The sequence below is a fragment of the Sminthopsis crassicaudata genome, chromosome 3 (genome assembly GCF_048593235.1).
Source record: "Sminthopsis crassicaudata isolate SCR6 chromosome 3, ASM4859323v1, whole genome shotgun sequence".
Taxonomy (NCBI): domain Eukaryota; kingdom Metazoa; phylum Chordata; class Mammalia; order Dasyuromorphia; family Dasyuridae; genus Sminthopsis; species Sminthopsis crassicaudata.
In genome coordinates, this window is record NC_133619.1 from 176,591,134 (window position 1) to 176,610,644 (window position 19,511).

Genomic DNA, 19,511 nt, shown 5'->3' on the forward strand with positions numbered 1-19,511 from the left:
CTATCTCTCCCTTTCCCTTTACAAGTTATAAGAATCATCCTCCCATGTAGGAATGTAAACAGATTTCCCTTTCCTGATTACTCCTTTATGTTTCTGAGTTTTGTATTTGAAAATCAAATTTTCTATTCAGTTCTGGTCTTTTCATCACCAATGTTTGAAAGTCCTCTATTTCCCTGAAGATCCACCTTTTCCTCTGAAGGCTTATATTCAATTTTGCTGGGTAGGTGATTCTCAATTGATTTCTGGAAAATCACATCTCCAGTCTCTGATCTTTTAATATAGAAGCTGCTAAATTTTGCATTATCCTGACTGTGGTTCCTCTATATCCGAATTATTTCTTTCTGGATGCTTGCAATATTTTCTCCTTAATCTGGAAGTTCCAGAATTTGGCTATAATATTCTTGGGACTTTTCATCTTGGGACCTCTTTCAGGATGTAATAGATATACTCTTTTAATTTCTAATTCACCCTCTGGTTCTAGAATATCAGGATAGTTTCCCTTGATACTTTCTTAAATGATGATGTTCAGGCTTTTTTTTTTTTATCATGACTTTCAGGAAGACCAATAATTTTAAAATTTTGTCTATCTAGAAACTTAGCATTGTTTTTGGTTTTTTCATTCTTTTGCTTTTGTTTGATTGTTTCTCTTTTTCTTATAAAAAGTCATTAGCTTCTATATTTGCTCAAATGTAATTTTTAAGAAATTTTTTATAGTGAGCTTTTATATCTCCTTTCCTACTTTCAGTTTTCCTTTTAAACGTATTCTTTTCCTCAATACGATTTTTGTATTTTCTTTTGCATCAATATCATTTCTCTTCCTAATTTTTCCTCTACCGCTCTTGATTTTCAAATCCTTTTTGGACTCTTCCATCACTTGAGACCAATTTTTATCCTTTTCTTGGAGACTTTGGATGTAGGCACTTTGCCTTTATTATCTTCTTCTTCTGAGTATGTATTTTGAATTTCCTTGTCACCATTTTATCTTTCTATGGTCAGAATCTTTCCATTGTTTGCTTATCTTTCCAGCATATTACTATTAAAGGAGGGCTCTGTAAAGGGTACAATGTCCCTACCCTGAGATGTTTTGTGTAGCTATTCTCAGAGATCCCTCTTAGGGACCTATAAACTTTCAGTTCTTCCAAGGTGGTATGATCCAAGGAGAAGTGTGTGTGAGTGACCACAAGCACTCTTCTGAACTGGAATTGAGGAGGGTCCTCACTCCACTATGGCAGTTAAGTTCTAGTGTGCCAAAGCAACACAGTCCCTCTTGAGTGCTAGTAAAGAGACCACTGTGACCCCCTTACCATTTGTGGACTAAGACCACTGGAAGCTGCCACCTCCACTGCCAATTTAGGAGCTTTCAAGCCCCATTTCTGGTTTGCTGGTTTCCTAAGGTCCTCTCATAAGATGGAAAATTCCTGCCAACTTTCCAAGTCATCTTTGGTATCTATGGGCTGAGAAGTCTGGAAACTGATTGCTGCCACCACTGATTCAGAGGCTCCAAGATCTGCTCCTGGTTTGCTAAGAGCAGAACTGCTCTGGACTCCCACCCTGGTGCAACAGAACTGTCTTGCTGATCTTCTGAATTATTCTACTCATCTTTTTGTGGGTTCTGGTGCTCTAAAATTTGTTTAGAGTCATTAAAGGAATTTGGAAGGGTTTGAGGGAAAACTCTGGCACATAATGCACAGAAAGTACTGGATCTGGAATCAAGAAAATCTAAGTTCAAATCCTGGTTCAGATACTTTCAGTTGTGTGATTTTAGGTAAATTACTTAACCTCTATCTACTTCAGTTCCCCATCTTTGAAAGGGGGATGTAAAAATAGTACCTCCATCACTGGGTTGTTGTGAAGATAAAATGAAATGACACTTGTAAAAGCTCTTTGCAAACCTTAAAGCATTATATATAAACATAAGATGTTATTATAGTTCCAACATTTATTAAGAGTTGATCAAATAGCTTTCACTAGAATAATAAGCCTTAATGAAAACTAATTTAGAAATGTAAAACTGATAGAATGTCTCTAAATATCCATATTATCAGAATAAAATTAAACTGTGTCCACATGTTTATTAATAAAAGCTGTTTAATGTTCATCCTTCTCTGTAAGCTTTTGTGATATGCTACTATGTCATCATATAGTAAAATAGAGAGTCTGCAGGACTGCAGGATTTTAGTTCTATGTAATCTTGGGTAAATTATCATTGGTAAAAATAGAATGAAATTTCTTCAAGGGCTATTGGCAAGATTCAAAATATGTATGTAAAATATTTCATAAATCATAAGGCATTTTACAAATATAAGGTACTGTTAACTTTCTTATTCAAACATCTCAAAACTAAATAATTCTACTTATTCTCATAAAACCCTTTTACATATATTATTATTATTATTTTACATATTATATTACATGTTATATATTATATATAATAACAAATTAAAATAAAGTTGCAATAAAAAACTAAGTTATATAACAAGCCGTGATTCTGCATTGATTAAATTCTCTTAATGAGAATGTTCTGTACCAATAAATCACAAGTCTGATTTAAAAATTGTATTATTATGACAAGTTGATGTTATAAAAATGAGCTTTTTTTTAATATTTGGAAGATACTTGAATCTCTTTCTCATGAAAGAAGAAAAATACATTTATAAGAACTTAGAAATTTAGTTATGCATATCAATTGAGGAATGCCTGAATAAGTAATAGAAGGTAATGGATATTATTGTTTTACAAGAAATGATGAGCAGGGTAACTTCAGAAAAACCTAGAAAAAACTATATGAATTGATGCTGAGTGAAATGAGTAGAAGCAAGAGAATACTGTACAGACTAACAGCAAAATTATGTGATGATCAATTGTGATGAATTTGATTCTATTCAAGGCAATTCTAATATACTTGGGATGGAAAATGCTACCCACATCCAGAGAGAGAACTATGGTGACTGAAAGGGGATCAAAACATAGTATTTTCACCTTTTGTTGTTTGTTTTTATTCATCATGTTTCTTTTTCCCTTTTGGTCTGAAGTTTTCTAACATGACAAATATGGAAATATATTTAAAAGAATAGCACATATTTAACCTTTGTCAGATCACTTGCTGTCTTGGGGAGGGAGGAAGTGAAGAAGGGAGGGAGAAAAACTTGGAACACATAAAATTTTACAAAAATGAATGTTGAAAACATAAAATACTGAGGGAAAAAAAGAAAAATACATTTTCCAGACTTAATATTTCTTTTTTTTTTTTTTTTTTGTGGGGGGAGGGAATGGAAGGGAGGGCACGGGACAGGATCACTATCCTGATAAAACTGAGAAATGCAATAAATATGGTTTAGCAAAGCAACAGAAAAAGTCTATCTTGTGTAAATGGATGAAGTCAGGTTTAATTAGTCTACTTGTCATGGACCCTTTTGGCAATCTAATGAATTTTGTAGACTCAATCTCAGAATGTTTTTAAAGGCAAACAATAAAATACATGAGATGAAATCAATTATAGTAAAAGGGAATCAATTATACTGAAATAGTTATCAAAATATTTAAAACTAGTTCATGGAATCCCTAGTTAATAATCTCTAAACTTGATACTATAATTAGATAGGATTTGGAAATATTTAATTGACTAGGTCAAAAAAGTCTTCATTGATGATTCAATGTCCCTTTAGATGGAAGCTTCTAATGGAATGCTCTAGGATCTATGCTTGGTTCAATGCTGTTGAACCTTTTTATAAAATGGTTTAGACAAATATATTATGGGCTTATCAAAACTGAAGTTGACACAAAGCAAGAAACAGATAGCTAATACTGGATAATTGTATCAGGATGAAGAAGGCCTTAGAATACTGGATTGAAAAGACTAAGATAAATTTCAACAGGGTTTCTATAAAGTCTTATTACATTTGACTTCAAAATATCACCTGAATTGTAAAAGTTTATGAATCAACAGTATAAAATGATAGTAAACATAATTCAATTACTGGCTCCATTTAGAGTATAATATTCCTAAATTGGTGATCAAAACGATAGTCTCTCCCATTCTATCCCCGTCAAATCACATCTGAATCACTGTATTCACTTCTGAGAACATTTATCAAAGACACTCATAAAGCAGAAGGGCCTCAAGATCATGCCATTTCATTACTGGTAGGCATCATGGTACAGTGGACAGAGAGCTATATTTAGGAAACCTTGAAGTCTATAGCCCAGCTTTAATACTTACTAGATATATTATGACCCTAGAAAAATCACTAAATCTCTTGGGGCCTCATTTTTCTCATCTGTAAAAGAAGAGGGAGCTAAATGTTCAACTCTAAATCTATGATCCTATGAAATGCCCACATTTATCCTGAAAAGGAGAAGAGCATAAGACAATTATTTCCAAGAAGCAAATACAGGCTTGATGTCAGTAAAAGTTTACTAATAATTAAAACCATGTCAAAATAGAATGAAAAATAATATGTTTCCCTCACTGGAGGTCATTAAGCAAAAGCTATATAAATAAGTATTACAAGGGGGTATTCTTCCTAAATGTGGGTCTACATAGCCTTTCTGATTCTCAAATTCTGTAATACCTGTACTATACACTATTATTTTGAAATATCTACTATGAGATTAGCTGATTTAGGAAGACCACAAAAGATATAGGTAATTGTCAACTGAAATCAAACATTTTAAAGACAGAGCTCAAGTTCTAAGACTAGAAAGCTTATACCTTTTCTAAACTTGGACCTCCTGAAAGGCCTAGTCCAGTTCTGTAAAAAAGTAGAATCTTATTAATGTCTGCTGAGTGAATGATTCAAAGGCCCAGGGCTTAAGTTCAAATTTGACTCTGCCACACCTATGTGATCTCTGGAATCTAACTTAATGGTTTGTTTTTTCATCCATAAAACAATCTGGATTAGATGAGCTCTAAAGTTTCTTCATGTTTTAGACCTATATTCTTAGTAGAATAACTTTCAAATATGTAAATAATATACTGATGAGCTTGATTTATAATGTAATTATAATTTCCAATTCCTAAATTATAATGGCAAAATTACCACTATCTTTCCCCCTCCCCCTCCCCTCCCCCCCCCCCCAGGCTGGGGTTAAGTGACTTGCCCAGGGTCACACAGCTAGGAAGTGTTAAGTGGCTGAGACCTGATTTGAACTCAGGTCCTCCTGAATTCAAGGCTGGTGCTCTAGCCACTGTATCACCTAGCTGCTCCTAAATTACCACTACATTGTAATAGTTCTTATTTCACATAATTTTCTTAGCTCTTTAGTTGGGCAGTTAGGTAGTGAAATAAAGCATTGGGCCTGACGTCAGCAAGACTCATCTTACTGAGTTCAAATCTAGCCTCAGATATTTACTAGCTGTGTGACTTTGGGCAAGTCACTTAATCCTATTTTCCTCACCTGTGAAATGAGCTGAAGAAGGAAATGGCTAATCATTTCAATATTTTTGCCAAGAAAATCTCAAATGAAGTCACAAAGAGTCAGATATGACTGAAAACATCTGTATGATATATGTCAAAAGATCATGTTAGTACTCCAAAAAAACATACTTTTCACGGAGTTCTGCCTCTTTCGTTACTGTCTCCTGCAGCATCTTATTGTGCCTTTCCAGCAGAGTATCATGTTCAGACTGTAATATTTGAAGTTCAGATGCACTGGTCTGTAAATTATTCTGGGTGTCTTGCAATTTCATTTTCAGTTGGTCTATAATCATTTCTAGATGTTGTCTGGAGGCAAAAAAAAAAAAAAAAAAGGAGGAAATATGACTTTGGGGTTTAAACTATATTTTGCTTTCTACAATTCAACTTCTAACAGGTAAACTGTTTAGCTATATCATCAGAAAATAGTACATGGTTAGAGATAGATATCAGAGTGGTGAAATTATAACATTTATTGACACTTTAAGTTTGCACATACTAGGCAATTTGGGGCATGCAAAATATCTCTGAGTAAATATTTCACATCAGAATGGAATTCAAAAATTTAATAGCACTAAAAGAATTTATTTGAAGTAACATGATTAGTTCATGAGTGAAATATGACATGGTTCTAAAGTTTGCTGAGAACAAGCTGGGCTACTCTCCAAGAGGAGGAAAAACGGAACCACTGAGATAGAGTAAAAAAGTAAAAGAGTAAACAAAAATAGTTTCTGCTTTGTTAAATTCTACCTTCAGAAAAGGCTAATGCATAAGAGAATAAGAAAAACAATAAATAAGAAAATGGATTAGAAAACAAAATAAAATTCAACACAACTATGGTTTTACTATAATCCCAGAATTTAGGAATATTAAAAAAAAAACAAAAAACCAACCAGTCATTTTTGAAGCCTGATTATTATGTAAATAATTAATAGCTAATTAAATTCTTAAAGAGTTATATTCCACAATTTTTATAAGCCACAGGTTAACTGCCATAATCAGCCTGCATTACATGTCAAAAGAGTTCTAAATAAGAAGTTCTAGAGTTATAAATACATAAACATTCCAGGATATTTGATCTTGGTTAGAATAGTGAGATCCTTATGGGAAAATTCTTTTGAATGCTGAAACTCTAGTTATAAAAACAAAAACATATTCATCAAAAGAATTCCTTTTGCTTCAATTTTTTTTTTTCAGGGTAAACCACAATAAGTGATCTGAAAGTATTAAAACCACATACTATTTCTATATGGTAACTGAGACACACAATAAAAAAAAAAAGTTTCTTCTACTGTCCTTGATAGGCAGTGAAACCAAGGATACATTTTCTCATTGGTCTGGCCACTTCTCCCCAAATTGGAATTATGTGAAATTTGAGTAAGGCCTATACTTACTATTTACATACCTAAGGTTTGTTAGTATTCCTTCAAAGAAATTTCATTTTAGAAGTATTATCTATATTTGGAGATATCCCAAAATATTTTTACCAATGTATTTAATTTTTAAAAAGAAAAATATTTTTATTGTGAACTTAAACACTAAAAAAAGAACAAAAGAGAAGATACTCTATAAAAGTATAAAATCCCAATATTATGTCCTTTGCTTTAAAATTTAACACATACATACATTTTTTAAAATAATTTTTATTATATATTTTTTTATAATATTATCCCTTGTATTCATTTTTCCAAATTATCCCCCCCTCCCTCTATACAATACATACATACATTTTTTAAAAAAATTTAAACATTAACTGCTAATACCTCTTCCAATTAAAAAGAGAAATAAACAAAAAACTTTTGACTAATAAGCATAGTCAAATAAAACTAATTCCTGCAAAAGCCATGTTCAAATATGTTGTTTTCTTCCTCATGTATCTATCACCTCTCAGGAGGAGGAGGACATAATCCATAGACCTTTTGAGATATGATTACATTAATAAAAGTTCTTAAACTATGGCAAGGTGTTTTTCTTTACAAGGTTGCCCTCCTTTTATAAACTTCTCTTGGTTCTCCTTACTTTATGTCATTTCCCACCAAGGGTTCTCTAAAAATGTCTCTTGTGATTACTTACAACACTTTAACATTCCATTATATTTATATGTCACTTGTTCAATCATTCCCCAACACTCTTAAGAGACAATCTATGATACCCTTCCTTTAGATCCTAGTCATTTTCTTTTTTCCTTTTAAAATTACCTTTCAGGATCAGAGGGTTTGTGTTGCTTGTAACTATTCTTTCCTCAGTAGTATCCTTTCTCCAACTACTCATTTCTCTCCTTATCACTTTGTTTCTTTGTTGAGCTTGATGAATTTTCTATAACTTTGTTTCAATACTCTTTAAATTTCAGACAAGAATAAGGTTCATTTGATGCTTATTCTTCCACTCTCCTCTGTATTTTATATTCTTCTCATATATCCTCAATGAAGAGAAATAACTAGTTTTTTCTCCTTGATTCTCATTCTCAGTTGGCATATTCCTTTAATTTTCCCCCTCTTCAAATCTTCAAAACAGAACCAATGCATTAAGGATCCTTTTTTTTTTTTTTCCCTTTCTTTCTTTCTAAACACTCTTTGAAGACCTATTTATTTCTTCTCCCCCAATAGCATGTTAGTACTACTTATTATATAGGTTCTTCCAATTACTTAAATAAATTTAACTTTCTAGATTTCTCTAGACTCTTGAGTTTGTACTTCAAAATTCCTATGTAGATCTGATCTTTGGAACAAAAATGCTTGAAAAAGTTACTTTTTAAAAAAACTACTGTAGAGTTAGATTCAGATGTGAAATTGTTATTCTTGGTTGTAAACTTATTTTTTGCCTTCTGGGTCTTTTTTGATCCCAACTATCTTTTCTTTGTACCTGAATTGCTTCTTTGGGGATGGTTGTGGCATTCTTTCTTTGCTATCAGAGCTTTGAATTGTGGCTGTATCACTACTGGGACTTTTCCTCTTGGAGTTTCTATCTTACTTTGTCCTCCCATTCTAATAATTCTAATCTGGACATTTTCATTTTATGATTTCTAGAAAGAAAGTGTTCACTTTTTGAAATATGGGAATCCAATGATTCTTAAATTATCTTTCTCTATACTGATAGCAGGAATTTCTGCTTTCTATTTCTGTTTCCTTCTGTTCCCCCCCCCCCCAATCACTTAATCTTATTCTATTATTTCTTGCTGTCTTTTGATGTCATTGCTTCTATTCTATTCTAGCTTTCAAGGATTATATTTCTTAGGTAAAGTTAACCACTTTCTCTCTCAAGTTATTTATTCTCCTTGCTCTTCTTTCCTCCAGAGAACTTTTATTTCACATTTGTACATTTCATGTGTGTATGTATGTATTAATTTCTTGCTTAATTTTTTTCTAAACATTCATATAGTCCTTGTGGGAAATCAAATATTTCCTTTCAGCCTCAGAGGCATATAGCTGTTACAGTTACTTGCTCCTTCTTTTGGAGGTTTTCAAGATGAATAATAATTTTTGATACTTGTTTTTAAATTTACACACTTCTCTAGCTTGGATTTCTGATTTTGGGATTCGTGTTAAAGCCTAAATATGGTCCCTGCAAGGTTTTTTTGATAGAGAAGTTGGCCCTGCTTGGTCTTATGCTTGGTTCTTACGTAACTTCTATGTTCTGAGGCTGGTCCTTCTTTCCCCCTATCATTAAGATTCCGAGTGTTAGATTTTCAGGTTCCCTCTTACATTTCAAGATGGTGTTATGGGCCTTAGAATACCTACCCCAAACTGTCTTGATTTGAGTACTTTGGCAATTTATTGGTGTTATTTTTGGCTACCATTATCCAGAACTTTCTTAGGGGAGCCTCTACTTTTGTTGCTTCTAGACAAATAGCAACTATATATGCCTGGGTCTCTAATTATGCTGGCAGGTTACTCTGTATTGGTGCTGCTGGTGTGAACCTTATTTCCAACTATCTACTATCTGTGTTTATCTGGAGAACTTTGTATGTGGATAGAGAAATAAGAATTCTTGAGAAATTATAGCTCCTACAATATATACAGAAGCCCCTCCAAAAAAAAGAAAAACCCCACAAGTGGCATGATGTTTGAGAAACTCTTAAGACCTGAATTAAGGGGGGGAAAAGAAAAGAAATGAAAAAATTGCTGAGAAAATTGGACAGCAGTCTGATAGGTAGACCAGCACCAAAGACCCAAATACATAAATAATCCCCAAATGATCATGAACTAGATTATAAAAGGTCACATCATAAACAAATTAGGAGCAAGGAGGAAATTATTTTTCAGATATATGGAAAAGGGCAGAATTCATGACCAAAACAAATGTTAGAAAGGATCACATAAAATAAAGTGGACATTTTTGATTATAAAATATAAAAAATTTTGCATAAACAAATCTGTCAAAATTAGAAGAGAAACAAGTAACTGATGATACTTTTTTTTTTGGGGCAACAAGTTTCTTTGATAAAGGTCTCATATTCAAACTGTACAAGGAACTGGTTCAAATTTACAAAATAATCATCCTCCAATAAATAAATGGTCAAAGGATGTAAGCAGGCAGTTTTCAGAGAAAGACATCCAGGTAATTAGTAATCATTATGAAAAAATGCTCCAAATCATAAAAATTAGAAGAACAAAAATTCGGAAAACTTTGAGGTTCCACCATCAGAATGGCATAGATGAAAAGAGGAAATTTACAAATGTTGAGGTTGCTTTGGGAAAACAGATACATTAGTTGAGCTAATAAACTGGTTCAGCCATTTTGGAAAGGAATTTGGATCTCTGTCAAGAAAGTTACCAAAGCTTTGACCCAGCTATATCATAACTAAAAGATCAATACTCCAAAGAAATAAAGAAGAAAATATTTGTTACAATTCTTTTGAAGGTACTCAAAAATTGGAAACAAAAGAGATCTCTTACAGAGGAATGATTAAGCAAATTGTGACATATGAATGTGTCAGAGGAAATGATGAAGTAAGACAATTTCAGAAAAAAACACCTTGGGAAGACCTTTATGAACAGATGCAAAATGAAACAAACAAAACATGGGAAAAAATACACTGATAACATTAGAGAAACAAATTATAAGACTTAAATCATGATTTTGAAAGAATACAAATCATGCCATTCACCTCTTGACACAGAAGTGATGAATTTAAAATGAAAAAAGAGAGATACATTTTTGGACATGGCTAATCTGGAAATTTGTTTGGTATGTAGACATGTTTAGAGAGATGGTTTTTCAGGTTTTGTTTCTTTTATATAGTTCACTCAAATGAGGATAAGGGGGAGGAGGTAGAAAGAGGAACAGGTTTTTAAAAAACGTGCAATTTGAAAATAAAAATAATAAATTATTATTTTAAAAAGAAACTAGTTTCTTATTGGAATTTTCAATCATTATTAAGGCTGATGTTAACTTCAGAGTTTTGCTGTATAAGGTTTTTCTGTAATAAATATGTGTGAACTGGGCAATCTGTCTCCCTTTCAGGCAGATATAGCATTCTCTCACTCAAATATACTTATGATCTCTTTGATTTGGGAGGTCTTCCATAGATGGAAATTATTCTTTCTTATCTTGCTTTAATCCATGTTCTCCTAATAGTCACTACAGAGCTAGGGTTAAGGATGAATGGGAGGGGTCATCCAACATGCTTTAAGTCTTTTGCTTTCTCCTGGCATTGTGAACACACTAGTAGGTATGTAAATGGATGTCAGTCTCTCAACTCTTCTTGTCATTTCACTAGACTATCTTCCTTTTTTTTTGTCATACAATCATCTGATGAAATTCTTTACTTCTATTCCCCTTCTTCAAAGGTTCTATAAAGTTGCTTGCTAATACCTACCATATGCCTCTCCATTGCCCTTTGTGTGAAACTTATCTCTGAAGGTAGTGGTGTTCCATGTCTGCTTGACATATAGCAATATTAGTAAAATGTCAGTATTGAAAGGATAGGCCTTTGCTTTCATAGGACACTTGAAGTAAAAATTCTTTGTAATTACAGTAGTTTCTGAAGAATTATCAGTATCATGTCATATATAACAAAGAACATAATGAAAACTTCACCATCCACAAGGAATTCCTCCTCAACCTGGACTTTGCCGTGGATTTCCTCCATCACAGTGGTGAATACCTCTGATAAGCATATAAATCTCCTTGTTTTATACCTTGTCTAATGTTAATAATCACAGGGTCACTGAAGAGAATAATTTTTATTTTTGTCTTCCAACAATCCCTGAATAATCTCAATGTATGGAAAGGAGACACCTTACTACAAGAAAATATTATGTCCTGCTAATGATTCAATTTTTTTTCTCATTATCACAAAACAATGAACACAATAGGTTCTTTTATTCTCTACATTTTTCATTTAATTGGGAGACAGTAAAAATGTGGTCCATGTTGAGGACCACTTGAGAAAGCCAGCTTGTTGCCTATTAATACCTTCATTGAGGATGCCCTTGATTCATCTAAAATGTATACATGTAAAACCTTAAAAATAAAAATAAAAAAATAAATATTTCAAATTATTCAAAAGAACCTTGTCCATCCCTTTTATTTTAGAAGTTGATTTGCTTACTTAGAAAGTAAAAGGAAATGGAATTTTTAATTGTTAATTCATTTGGTCATATTTTCTTAAATCGGAAGGATTTTATGTTATATTTTATTCCTTATTTTGTTCATCTTTGTTGATAATTACTTTTATAGCAAAAATGAAAAAAAATTACCTTTCTTGCTTGGCTCCTTCTGTTTCATTCTGGGACAAAGATTTATTTTTTTGTTGTTTTAAAACATTATGAACTCGGACTTTGTAGCTCTCAAATTCAGAGGCAATGGCAGCTTGCTCTGTCTAAAACATACAAAAGAAAAACACATTTTGGTCTCAAATAGAACATACAAGCTCCTTTTATATTAAAGAAATTTATATATAGAAAGGACTTATAAGGTACAGTATGGACAGGAAAAGAAATATTCATCAGCATGAAGGCCAATGTCACTGGATTGCAGAGTACATAGAAGGAAACAAGGTTTAAGAAATTGAAAATGTAGCAAAGAGCCTAGTAATGAAGAATGGTAAAAGCCAAACAGAAGATTTTGTATTTAATCCTGGAAATAAGAGATAGTTATTCGAATTACTGAATGGGGTGATAATAGTCAAGTCTGTGCTTCAGAAAGATGATAGTTGAGTATAAGAAAGGAATGGATGAGTAAACTTGAGGCAGGAAAATCAGGGTCTGTATCAGGATGACAGTAATGTCAGAATATGAAGATAATGAGAGATTTTATGAAGATAAAATCCATAGGACTCGGCAACAGATATTGGTAGGGAATGGGGAGAGTACAGTCAAGAAGGATCCTAGGTTGAAAGTGTAAGTGACTAGGAGGATAATGGTACCTCTGACAGTAAAAGGGAAATTAAGGGAGAGTTCTGGGAGAAAGTTTTAGGGAAAGATAATGAATTCAGTTTTGGACACATTGAATTTTAAAATGTCTAGCTGACATCCAGTTAAGATGTCCAATAAGCAATTAAAAGATGTGAGCTTGGAGATCAGGAGAGAGGTTAGGGCTGGACAAATGGGTCGAGAATCATCCACACAGAGATAATAAATTGAATCCATGAGAGCTGATATTGCCAAGTGAAATTTTATAAAGGGAGAAAAGAAGAGTGCAGAGGACAGGATGTTATTTAGATAAAGATCTAGCAAGAAATATGGAGAGGGACGAAACAGATAGATGGAAGGAGAAAGAGGAGCAGAGGCATGATAACCTAGAGAGAATAGAATATCAAAAAAAGAGGGTAATCAATAAAGTTAATGGTGCAGATAGATCAAAAAATGAGAAAATGATCTCAGGATACATGGCCATTTGTGTCAATTTGTCAGTTAAGAGATTGTTAATAACTCTGGAAAAAACAATTTTAGTTAAGTCATGAAGTCAGAAGAGACTGTGGCTAGAAAATGAGAGGAAAGGAAGGGGAGAAATGGATTAGAAATGGTCTCAAGAAATTTAGTTACAAAAAGATGGTAATATTGAGCATTGTAGCTACTGAAAATGGACAGATTAAGTGAGGCTTTTTTGAGGATGAGGGAGATAGGGCTTTGTTTTTTATCAGGAAAGCAACCATTAGAGAGAGAATGAAGACAAGTGAGAATAGGTATGAGGCAATGTACTAGAAAAAAATGGAATGGATATAGAGGGGTTTGCCTTGGCAAAGAAAAGGATTCTTCACATGAGACAATAGTGAAGGAGACAGTAAGGAAGACATCTCAATGAAGGGAGATGAGAAGGAAGGAATGAAAGGGATCTTTCAGCAAATGGCCTCCAATTTTTAGTGAAATATGAGTTAACATTCTCGGTTGAGAGAGTAAAGGAAAGGAGAGCAATAGAAGATTTTAGGAGAGATGGAAAGGTTTTGGAAAATTGCTGTGTTGAGCAGAATAGTAAAAAAAAAAAAAATTGTAATTAAAAGGATTGTCTTGTTAGTGAGAACCCAGTTATGATTATTTAGAGAAATCTGTAGTGGATACCAAGGGAAACTTTACAGAAGATTACTTTTCAGCCCATAGATATAATTTTTCTATGAAATTAATGAGAGTTCATTTGTTGGGGGTACTGTTTAAGCAGTTTTTATATATATATATATATATCTCCAAATATAAAAGAATTAGTTTTTGAACTAAAAGGGAACACCTTAACATGTCCGTCCTACTTTCACCCAAACAAGTAATGAACTCTAAGTATCTTAACTTTTATTTAGACCTACTCCAATTCCTATTTTGTAAATATTAATCAGAACCAATGAATAGTCTTTATAAAAGAAAACCAGTAAAACCATTAAAAATGGAAACAGCAAAAATAAGACTCAAGAAGACAACAGAATAGATGTTTTAATATTTTAACAAACTCTGATTCTTCAGTTACTTACATAGACCTAGTATTTAAATATCAATTCATAACTGAGTTCCATTTGAGTCATTTTGTATTTTTTCCAAAATAGCACAAAGATGATAGGAAAACCTTTATTCACTAGTTTTCACCAATAAAAACAGAATTTATATTAGACCTTCTATGTTTTGAAAATGCTTCTTCTAAATAAACTGTTGACATGAAATGTAACTGGCTTTACCTTCCCTCCCCCCATACCGAAAAGAGATTAAAAGCTATATGCTCTTGAAGAAGATATTATAAAGGAAGGAGAAGGAAAGAGATGAAAAAATAAACAAATGTAACTGAAAATGACTTGTTTTTTTTCTGATTATTAACTCTAAAGAAAATGTATTTCGTTCAAATTATTGACACTATTATTATTTCTTTTTTTTTTGGTCCAGATTTGCGACTTAACCAGGATGGAGAATTCCCTTGACTAAAGAACAAGTATTGAAACTCCCTTGATTAATACAGTTCTCAAAATTAATAATCATAGTTAAGGTTTTTCTATAGAGTTGCATGTACTACTTCGGACAGTAACAGGGAAATTAGGGGAGAATATTTGGGGGAAATTTTGGGGAAAGATAATGAATTTAGTTTTTGACATGTTCAGTTTAAGATGTCTAGGAGACATCCAAATCAAGATGTCCAACAGGCAATTAAAAGATGTGAGACTGGAGATCAGGAGAGAGGTTAGGGCTAGACGAAGAGGTCTAAGAATTATTTGCATAGAGATGATAAATTGAATCCATGAGAGCTGATGATATTACCAAGAGAAATCCTATAAAGGGAGAAAAGACTGCATAGGACAGAAGCTTGGAGGATATCCAGTTAGTAAATTATATATTTTAGACAGTCTCTCAGTGCTTAAATTGCTTCTCAGATAAATATTTGGCAATCAGCAAGGATATAAAAAATGAGTAGCTATCAATCAACTACTAAACATTTATTTAATATTTACTATCTGCCAAACATAATGATACTTCATTTGAAATAATCAAACAAAACAAATTTTCTTTTCTTTTCAAACACTTTTCCCATTTTTTGAACAGTTCTTTGGGACCCAACTATTTTGTATCACAGTTAAAATTCAAGGCAAAGCTCTATTCTTGTTCTTTATATCTTCTGATTCTGCTTTTTAAACTTCTATCAACTAGGGCAGAATGAGCTTTTACTTTTTAAGGGGTTGATAGAATGAAACAAGTACATTGAATGAAACAAGTACATTGAGTTAATATTAGTTACATCAAGGACAAAGTATAAAGGATTCCCTTTTTATACATTTTTGTTATAGAATATTGGTTGGTATACCATTTAGAATAATAACTATGAGAAAATAAAGTTTTAATGAACAAAAACTTGTGTTTGTAGGTTCCATTTAAGAGTATTTTAAGGTTTTTTTTTAAAGTTCTGCACTAAAAAAGTAAGGAAATTCATTTGAATAAATATGGAATAATAGAGAATAAATACTGTATAGCAAAAGTCAATACTATATTGTATAAAGTACCTTAGCTGTCTTGCATTCTTCTTGCAGAATTGTGATTTTCTGGTGGCAAGAACTCAAAGTGCGCTGATGTTGTTCTATAGAAGACCTCAATTGTTCCTGGATTTTGTGTTTTTCTGAAGTTATTTCAGCTAATTGAATCTGAAAAAAATATTGTTTTAAAATGGTGGTAAGAAATCAATTTCTCAGTGGTCAAACTGATTAGGTCACCAAGGCTAATATTAGGAAAACTTATTTTAAAACAAGTTATAGTTATCGTAACATTTAAAGACTTCTTTTAAATAGTGAATAAAATGTAATTTTATTATTTATTTGTTTTTACTCATTCATTCATTCCTTCATTTATTTATTTTGCTGAGGCAATTGGGGTTAGGTAGGTGACTTGCCCTACACAGCTAGGAAATTTTAAATATCTGAGACCAGATTTGAACCCAGGTCCTCCTGACTTCAGGGCTAGTGCTCTATGTACTGCACCACCTAGCTGCCCCTAAAATGTAATTTTAAAATTTGCTATTTGTTATTAATAAAAAACCGAGGTCAAGAAGAAATAAACTTCCCAGAAGAATAAGTACTGCTTATATAGATTAAAACTAGTGGCTTAGGTGGGATGTTACATTTTAATGTTTGTCTCAAACGCCAAGAAACTGTTAGTTCGTTTTTTAAAACTTATGATTTATAAATTAAATTTTAGAATATTGGTATATGTGGGGGGGGGGGGAAACTTAGTTTCCAAGACTCCAGGTAGGAAAGCCAGAAGACTAGACTCTATGGCACACTCTTGTGGTTTTTTACTGCTACTACCTCCTTCCTTTCAGGGTTGTAGTTTTCTTCATATTCAAGCTTATATAATAAAGAAATTGATTTTCCTTTTCACCCCTGCTCTGCTCCTGAAAACTATATATCCCTTGCTCTAAGCATTTATTTTTAAAGGATATTACTACTAAGCACCAAAATAATGAATAAATGTTATTTATATATATATATATATATATATATATATATACACACACACACACAATTTGCAAGTTTCCTAAATGTTAATACTGGTCCTATCTGAGCTCAGAAGTAATTAAAGCCTTGCTCATTCTTAGTTGCTCCCTCTAGCCTAGCAGAGTTTTTTCCCTGAATAAGCTGACCCAATCCTGTTTACTGTTGATATATCAATATTTCTAAATTGACACAGATCAAACTTGACAATAATGACACGTCATAGACTTTTTTTTTTTTGCTGAAGCAATTGGGGTTAAGCCCAGGGTCACACACCTAGGAAGTGTTAAGTGTCTGAGACCAGATTTGAACTCAGGTCCTTCTGACTTCAAGGCTGGTGCTCTATCCACTGTGCTACCCAGTTACCCCATGTCATAGACTTTTAAGAATTTTCTCATATAGTGTTCAAATGTAGGAATTCCATGCCTGTGGTTCCCTTCTCTTAAAAAAGAAATGATTGTCTTCCTTCATCCTAGATCATTCTGGCTATAGACCAACTTAATACCTGCCTGTGCTTGGGACTCCCCAGACAATAAAATTCTTTCCCCTATTCCTCAAGGTTTTGTCTTAAACTTTGATCTTAGCAGTTCCCAACTATACTCTTGAGATTTCAAAAGCTCTGACTTTAGACATGCACTTTAATCTCTGACCCATCTTTCTTTCCTGGATGTATTATGCATATAGCAGGCAAACACTGATATATGACTAATTATTTAATCTGTCATCCCTTACATCTGCCTGATATAAACTTATACTTTTAATAACTGTTCATATGCTTATTGATGAAATTTATTTCTATACCACATTGCTTTGGACGTGGATCTAGGAAACCTTTTCTCTGGAGACCAAGATTCTAGATGCAATTTAAACTACCATCCATGTTATACTCTATGGAGTTTCAAGATCTGAAGGAACAAACAATTCCCTCCATCAACAAAAGCCAGGTCATATTATCATTTAACCATAAAAAAGTATTGGTTTGGAAACATGTTTATTTAGGTTGGTATAGGTTATCACTATAGCTTTTCAAATGTTTTCTTTAAAGGAGAGATCTTAATTCTTTGTAAGCAATATATTTATAACCTGATTATTTAAAGTCCATATGCTAAGCAACTATTTACTAATACTATCAAGACATTTAAAACAGTCTTTCAGACTGAAAAATCTTGCTTAATAAAATGTGACTATTTAGGAACATATACAAGTCACCCTATTTTCCAATGAAATAATTTATTATTTAAATGAACCTTACTTTATAGTCTTCGACTTGCTGCTGGCTTGCTTCTAGTTCACCTTTTAAAGATGACTGAAGTATTAGTTGGTTGGTTTCCTAAAGAATGAAAATTTTGGTTAATTAGCAAAGAGTTAACAAATGGGTTATGAAGACAAAGGATAAAGTCAAGAAGTTAACATACTGTTTGTTTTGAATCTGCTAGTTCTTTTTTGGTTTTCACTAGTAGTTGTTTAATTTTGGTATTTTTATCTTCAGCTTGTTGCATTGAAGACTGAAGTGAACCTAGTGTAAGAAAAAAAATTTAAGAAGTCAAGCTTTTTATGGGTTAAAGATGAAAAATAATTTAAAGTTAGAGAGATATTTCACTATAAAATCAATTACTTTCAAAGATAGATTTTTAATATTTTGAAGAACTAATAAAGACCACAGAATTTCATGAGTTAAGCAAAGGTTACAACTTATTTGATGTTTTTCTTTGGAGCTTTTACATTTTATTGCTGCAATTGCTCTGTGAAAATACCTTTTGATAATTAACTTGATGAAGCTATATTCACATGGTTATAATGACATACACTTCTCAAATATATCTAATAAACACAAATTTGTAATTTATGCATGTTCATTGCTACAATTCAGATTCTATATTATAAATATGTAACTTAAGATTTACGGCTACTATTTTCTAATTCTACATCTTTCATCTCCTTTCTTTTCCCACTTCTACCATTTTGAGTATAGGACTTTATTAACTCATGTCTTATTAGTGTAATTATTTAATCTGTCATCCCTTAAACAAACTGCCATTGTGAAAATTGAAAGAATCAGTTGATGAAATTATAGAACTGCAGATTTAAAAAGAGACTAAAGCAATTAATTTAAACTATTCCCTAAAAATCCTGACAAGCAGTCAAGTGCCTCCATTTGGTCCTAATGATGGGTGATCCCAAGGTGACGGTTCAATGCATTCTGGGATAACTAAGTATTAGAAAGTTTTAACTTACAAAGAGATAAAACCCGTTTCATTTTCACCCAATGGATAACAAGAACAAAATTAAAATCAATCATTTAACACTTCTTCCACTTGACAGCCTTCAAATAAACAGTTACCCTCAGGTCTTCTCCAGATAACATGTCTTTCCAACATCACTTGTTCCCTTCAACCAATCCTTGCATGTTATACTTAAAAGTTACAAATAAAGAGAAAAGTGAGTTTACATTTTACTCACTCATTTCTTCCTGTAGGGTTTCTTGTTTTTGTTTATAAATTTTAATTTCTTGTTCTAAATCTTCAATTCTGCTGTTTTTATCAGTAATTTTTTGATTCAGCTCTTTCACTAAACGTTCATAATCAGCTATTTCCATGTCCATCAATGTAGTTTGCTGAGCATCCTGCATATTTTGTATATAGAAGATCCACACAAAATTTCAAATCAGTCCAAAATTACTTTAATTATTTGAAAAAATTATCAAG

General features: G+C 32.4%; 1 protein-coding gene across 3 annotated transcripts in view; it reads right to left on the reverse strand.

Annotated features, from left to right (window-relative positions):
* GCC2 (GRIP and coiled-coil domain containing 2) overlaps positions 1-19,511 on the reverse strand; it is a 60,638-nt gene that overhangs the window by 13,276 nt on the left and 27,851 nt on the right. For all 3 annotated transcript variants that reach the window (XM_074299652.1, XM_074299651.1, XM_074299653.1), the window contains exons 13-18: positions 19,267-19,429; positions 18,222-18,322; positions 18,059-18,136; positions 15,823-15,960; positions 12,116-12,237; positions 5,547-5,723 (exon numbers count right to left, since the gene is read on the reverse strand). In XM_074299652.1, the coding sequence (XP_074155753.1) occupies positions 5,547-5,723; positions 12,116-12,237; positions 15,823-15,960; positions 18,059-18,136; positions 18,222-18,322; positions 19,267-19,429 (779 nt within the window). The remainder of the gene's footprint in view (positions 1-5,546; positions 5,724-12,115; positions 12,238-15,822; positions 15,961-18,058; positions 18,137-18,221; positions 18,323-19,266; positions 19,430-19,511) is intronic.